At 35.7% G+C, this 7,166-nt stretch overlaps 1 protein-coding gene across 1 annotated transcript; it reads left to right on the top strand.

Moving 5' to 3' along the window:
- The first annotated feature begins 1,433 nt into the window (after window positions 1-1,433).
- On the top strand, window positions 1,434-2,917 carry LOC124081300 (E3 ubiquitin-protein ligase ZNRF2-like). The gene has a single exon (XM_046427508.2). The coding sequence runs from the start codon at window positions 1,468-1,470 to the stop codon at window positions 2,194-2,196; it is 729 nt and encodes a 242-aa protein (XP_046283464.1). The 5' UTR covers window positions 1,434-1,467; the 3' UTR covers window positions 2,197-2,917.
- Window positions 2,918-7,166: the final 4,249 nt, after the last annotated feature.

Raw genomic sequence — 7,166 nt, 5'->3', positions numbered from 1 at the left:
GGTTATCTGGCATCCCAGGTATTTTCCCTGTCTCATGCTGATTGGTGGTTGCTAGGGAGTTGCTATGGGTCCTCACCTAGCCTGACTGAGGTGTCAGGGACACCTGGTGCTGCAGATCTCTCCTATTATTTGTAGATAAACAACTCAGCAGGGCAGATATGTGCCTAGAAGTACTCTGTGGGTTTTTCCAAGGACAAGGGTCATGCCCCCTTCCTTGGACACAGGCTTTGCTCTGAGGTAGAGGCTGGTTTCTCAAAAATGGAGTCACATCAGTTTCTCATCACCATAAGTCCTCTTAACAGCACTTTTAGTGTCCTTGTGACCTCAAGGTAAATCAAGTTCACACTTATTGACAGTGGCTTGAAGGCCCTGTGTGATCTGCTCTCTGCTTGGTATGACCCTGTAGGCTGGACTCCTACCACTACTATCCTTCCCACATCCCTCTCCACACCCATATCCAGATCAGATCAGCTTTGACTCCCTCACACACCATGCTGTGCCTGGCCAGCTCCCACTTCTCTCTTAGGACCCAGTTTAGACCTTCTTCTTCTTCTTCTCCCCCCCTCCCCCTCCTCCTCCTCCTCACATTTTTATTAAACATTATGGGTCACCAGGACACATTACCCACAGATGGTGGGGTTGGATATTTTTAAAACTAATTTGTGGCACATGATACAATGTAAGAACTGTATTATCTTATTGACTTTGACATGGAAAAAAGCAAATTGTCATTGAATCATAGTCAATAAAATGAGGAATTTTTAATGGTAGATTAATGGCTGAAAGACTTCATGAAAAATGTTAGAAAGTAATTAAGGTACAGTGAATATAATGAGAACCCCAGTATACCTATTTTTCATCTATTATCCTCTCTCCTTCTATTGTTAAATTATTAAGCATCACTTTGTTATATTTTGCTATTACAAATACACTTTTCTATAGAGAAGCCCAAATTATATTTTCTCACTTTACTTGAAAATACTACTGTGTTGATGTTGCTTTCCACAGTATAGAAATTATGTTTTCACATGGCATGTGTCAGTCCACTCAGATCCATTTTTGCTAGTCTCTCTTGTGATTCAATACACCAGCTGTCCATCTTGTCCATGTAATTGCATCTGCTGCACTAAACGTGATGTAGTCCCCAGAGACTTGACCCTGTATAGCAATCTTATGAAGTTTATACGTGTATATATAAGCAATTTTATCAAAGGAAAATAATATCCTTAAATCTCAGTTCTAAAATATTCCTCAGAGACTTGTTTTTACAAGTTTTAAAATGGGTCACTTTGATTTAATCATATAACAATGTCTATAAGCTACTACTTCCATTGAACACAAACATTATCTTGGAGGCATATTCATTATTAAAAATATTCTATCTGCACACACTTCATTTTAGGAAAGAATAGAATAATGTGAAAGTGCGGGGCCCTACGCTCGGGCCCGGCCCGGGGCAGGGCGGACATGGGCGCCAAGCAGAGCGGCCCGGCCGCCGCTAACGGCCGTACCCGTGCGTACTCAGGCTCGGATCTACCTTCCAGCAGCAGCGGAGGGGCCAATGAGACCGCGGGCAGCGGCGGCGGGGCTCGGGAGGCGGCCGCGGGCAGGTTTCCGGCTCAGGTGCCTAGTGCACATCAGCCCAGAGCTTCCGGCGGCGCAGCGGCGGCCTCGGCAGCCCTGCACAGCCGCTCCCTCGGCGGGGCCGTGGGGAGCGTGGCGTCGGGGGCCCGAGCCGCGCAGTCCTCCTTCAGCATCCCCAACAGCAGCAGCGGTCCGTACGGCTCGCAGGACTCGGTGCACAGCAGCCCGGAGGACGACGGCGGCGGCGGCGGCGGCGGCGGCGGCAGGGACCGGCCGCCGGGCAGGGGCCCCGGCGGGCCGCGCCTGGTGATCGGCTCCCTCCCAGCTCACCTCTCGCCGCACATGTTTGGAGGATTTAGGTGCCCTGTATGCTCAAAATTTGTACCCTCTGATGAAATGGATTTGCACCTTGTGACGTGTTTAACAAAGCCAAGAATAACCTATAATGAGGATGTACTGAGTAAAGATGCTGGGGAATGTGCAATATGTCTTGAAGAATTGCAGCAGGGAGATACTATAGCACGACTGCCTTGCCTATGCATATATCATAAAAGCTGCATAGATGAATGGTTTGAAGTAAATAGATCTTGTCCTCAGCACCCTTCAGATTAAGCATCAGATTCCTGTTTTATAGGATGCTTGAAAAATCTAGAGGATTTGAGGATCTGTCTCTGGAAAAACAAAAATGCAGGCTTACTCAGCCAGAAATCTGAGTTCTGTGAGACTTGGTAATACAGAGATGGACAATCACACAAGAAAAAAGAAAAAACATCCTGCTGAAGAGAGGACAGTAACCACAGAACTCAGTGTACCAAACTTGCATATAAGGGACACACAGGGATTTTGAAAATGCTGCACATCCCTTAATAGTCATCTACATAGGTAATACTGATGAACATTTTGTATTCAGACGCCAAAGTTAACTGATTTAAAAGTTGATTTACTTTTTATTCAGTTCTCTAGAGCTGCGCAACTAGCTGTGTTTTGATTTGTTTTGTTTCTTCAATTTGGGGTCTCTTTTATTTCCCCCAACATAATGTTTTTGCATTCACTTATTCTTAAATTGAAAAACCATATAAGTTACTTCTCATAAAGTCTTAAATGTGAAACCAAGAAATGTAATCAAGCAGTAAAACATTCTCTGAATGTAGACCATGATCTCAAGTTCTTCCATTTTTTCCCCCAAGTGTGGAAAACTAATTTCTACATAGGAAAACTAAAATATGTTTGTTTTTAAATTAAAGGTTTAAATATTATCAGAATGCTGCCCAAAGAATAAATCAAGTTACATAATTACATTTTAATTAAATAAATGTAGAAATTGTCTACTGAATTGTAGTTTATAAAATATATTTCCTCTTAAATAAAACTGCTCAACATTTAATCAGCAATCATCTTGCAGCTATGCAACTTTTAAAATAATATAAATTATTCATTTTAAGTGCTGCCAGCTATAATAACTTTTGTTTTAACGGGTATTTTTTTTTTCTTTTTTCGTGTGATTATTTTATTGTACTTTGCATCTCCAGGCAGTTTTCCCACATTTGGGTAAAATGTGTAGCAGAGCATAAGCTTAAAATTTATGAAAAAGAGTAAAACAGAAATTTCTGAAGTGGAAGTTGGAATAATTTGAGGGGTATTTTATATACCTTTAAACATCAGGATTTAAAATTGGGATGTCAGGTTTATAGCAATTCACACCTTTAATTTTCCAGATAATCTGGAAGTTAACATTTGATAAATGATTTTTTAAAGCAAATACAAAGATTTTGTTAATTTATAATTTATTAATGTGTTATTACTCTTATTGAAAATGTTAGAGACTTTTAAATTGAGCCTTGTGTAGAAAAAATAATGTATTAAGCAAAATTATGTGAATAAATATTCCCCCAAAATATATCTGAATGGTTAAAAATACTGGAAGAGAGCTATCAGGGCTACAATAGTGAATTTCTTTAAAAAAAATATAAAAAAATATATATATATATATATATATATATATATATATATATATATATCAACAATAAGTAGATTTTGCATTTTCAACATAGGGAAAATGTTATCAGTAAATATTTAGGCAGTGCACTTTACTTAGTTTAATTGAGAGTTGCACAATACTGTTTCCTTATTTTAAGCTCTCTTTAATGTATTTAAGTATTTGCTTTTTAATTTAACTCTGCTGCTCTTATTTTCCTTTAGTTTGTTTCCCTACTCTATTGCTTCTGTTTCATACTTTCTAAAAGGGCAAGTACAGGAGCAACTGCTGCTACCCAGAAAAATTTGTGTATTATGAATAATTAAAATAATTTTTAATTGATTTCTGTATGATTTCAAACTAGATAACATTTTCCCTCAAGTTATGCTGTGAAAAATGCCATTTGTTATGCTGCAATTGCTGCAAAGAATCCAAAACCTCCATTGTGTCAGCCAAGAGCACAGTTTCATAGGTGCTTTTTTTTAGTAGTTGTAGAAAATTATTTTCCCTCAAGGGAAACATTCTTAAATTTTTTTCATAAAATCTTAGTTTGAATTTATTTCACATTTTCAATTGTGTAAGCTTTTGCACCCTCCCCTCATGTACTCCCCCAAGGAAAGCCTCTTAGACTGTGAATAATTAATTTGTTTTCTACTACTGGTATATTGTGATAAGAATTACTTTGTTGTCTTCCATTCTTAAGAGATTTATTATAGCTGTGGTAATTAATTGTTTATATTCTGGCAGTTGATTTTCTGATATAGCTTACTTGTAAACTTTACTTTTTGAACTGTACCGGCTTAAGTTCACTTTTCCTTGTTTACCTTGTCCCATATTCTCAGTCTTAATAATTTAGCCTATGTCTATCATAAGGCTGTGTGCTGCAGCTGCTACAATTGAAGCTCCTGGGATTTTAAAGAAAGTTTAGTGTTTGTCACTGTCGATGCTACTTGATTATTAATGTTTGTATATAGAAATTTTTACTGAAATCTGTTTAAAACAACCCCTTTTTGTTAACATTTACAAAGTTGTTATTTTTATTTTAAATTCAATCTCTAATGACTTCTTAGAATGAAGAATTTAGGGAAAAGGAGGCGGGGGGAGGGGTAAGCTCAAATGCTCCAGTTTTTATTCAAAATCAAAGTTATTATTCTGGAAAATACTATAAGTGTTAGTCTATAATGTCTCTTATAATATTTGCAGTCTGTATGCAAGCACTGAATAGTATAAGTGGGACATAAAATTATGTTGGATATTTAAATATTCAGCTGAAACTACTGAACACTAAATATTATGGAAATTAAAAGCCTGGATTATCAAGTTGGTTTATAGCTTTCTAGAAGAATCTTTGTAAGTACTCATCTTCAAATAAGGTTACATGTGCATATATAGAAAGCAATATGTTTTTAAATTTCACTTTAGTGCCACTTTTTGTCCATAATGGATTTATTGCCAATTTGACATACTACTTTGATCCATCTTTTTTTTTTCTGTTTGCCAGAATGTTTAAAACAGAAAAATTGTTTTGTCTGACTCTACCAGAGAAATAGTAGACTAACTATAGTCTTCATATGTTTTGCAGATTTAGTTACAAATCATATTATATATTGTTTTAAGAGCCATGTTTAAGATTGAAATATAAACAATTGTTTCTATAACTGATTTTTGGTGATAAAAGAAACATTGAAAAGTCATGTTGTTAACTGCTGCATAATATATAGGTTTTGGATTATTTCAGTTTTTACCCACTAGAATGTAGCCCCAAAATGATGAGGACCACCTTAGCATATCTGCAGTATATATTAGATTTCATTTTCAATGAGTTAATGAAAATGGAAGAATTCTTTTCAAAGCTTATTTGACTCATGGCTGTGTTTCTAAGTAAGGGTATGGTGAAGTTTAAGGGCAATCATTTAGATATTATAGAAAGACATAGGGTTATTCCTTTAAGTGAAAAATACTGTAAATTCAATGTAAATACTATCTACTTTTATGTACTGACTTGGAGAGTGGAAGATGGGAATTTTCTCAACAGTAAGCTACATTTGAACAAAGCATGAAACTTTTTTAAAATTCAAGAATAGTTGGATTTATCACCTAATTTATACCCACACTATGCATTGGTAATAATATCCAAATTATCTTATTCTTTCACAGAGGAAGTTTCCATTTAAATCAGAGTGTTGGAAACTGTGTAAAACTACTTAGAGGTAAATGGTGCTTATTGAATATGAGTACAATTTGTTAGTTGCTAGAAGTCTTCTGTTCATTTGGGCCATTTTCTTGCAATTTTGATTTATACTGAAGTAAACTCAGTATATAGTAATAATGAGTAATTAAACATGAAGTGTCATTTGTTCACTGTACCTTGTTATTATACAGATATTTTCTTGTTTAAAACAAAAACAAAAAAACTAGCATGTCTGTGCTTTGTTTTTGGCCCATCCTCCTATTTTTCCTAAGGTACGTAACTTCCGATATATATATTTTTTGCAATGTTGTAAATAACAGTGATTATATTATTCATTTTACTATCTACTGTCTTTCCTTCTTTACCCAGATCTTTTCATTGTAAAACTGAGTTGCCACTTGGTTTTCTTCAAAGGAAAGTGCTACTTGGTATAGTGATTCATATTCAGGACAGCTGGTAAAACATTTTTGGTAATAACTTCCCAAACAGTACTTGAGTACCATATTCTGTGAATGCTGTGCTTAAGCTAGGAAACAGAATGTTTTTTCAATCACCCAATTCCTGTATTAAATGGGAAATACCTGAACTCCTAAGTTAACTGTGGACAGTAAAAGGCTTTGACAAAACCAGGTGTATTTAATTATTTAGTTTTAGCTGAAAATGCAATGTTACTGTACTTAGAGGAATTGTTTGATTTTCAGTTATTTAAGCCATTATTAATTTTAGACCAATGGCTAATAATGAGATAGATTTTTGTTCATAGAGAGAGAATAGCATGACATGAACTAACATTTCAGAAATAAATGGAAACATTTTAAGTGATACTATAGTAAATTTTAACCACACTATGCTTCCTAGCTCTGCCCTAGACAGTGAGGTGTACCTGTCACGGACACTGCCTCTTGGCATCAGAAGTGACTGAGTTCTTCTGTAATTAAATGTTCATGCTTTCCTTTTCTGATGTGGTATGCTGAAATTGGTGAGCACTGATCATTTGTTTGATAAACTTACAGTGCTGCCTTGTATCCTGTTATCAGTAAACTTGGTTTCAGTATTTTGAAAATGTTTCATTATTATTCGATTTTTAGTATTTGGGTGCATATAATAGTATACTCTAGAGGGAGATACAGAAAGTACATTGGAATTTGATGATGATACTGATTATCACTTCATTACATTTCTTTCCAGTGACTCTTTATGTGAGTTTCACTGTTTGAAAATCCTGGTAATGATAGGAATTTATTTACCTCTGTTGTTTTATTGCTTTATCCATGGTTTCCACAACTCTTTTGTAATACCTCTTAATTTCCTCTATTTGAAAGTATTTTTCTGTTAAATAAGTTACAAAAAGTACCAGTCACAACAAATAGAGAAAATGTATTAGGAACAACTTGTTTTAGTGTGTTCTAAACTAAA

This window comes from Marmota monax, unplaced genomic scaffold (assembly GCF_021218885.2).
Source record: "Marmota monax isolate L192 unplaced genomic scaffold, Marmota_monax_Labrador192_F-V1.1 WCK01_AAM20220418_F8-fsc00917, whole genome shotgun sequence".
Lineage (NCBI taxonomy): Eukaryota > Metazoa > Chordata > Mammalia > Rodentia > Sciuridae > Marmota > Marmota monax.
Note: the sequence above shows the minus strand (reverse complement) of the source record. Positions and strands in the feature narration are given on the sequence as shown.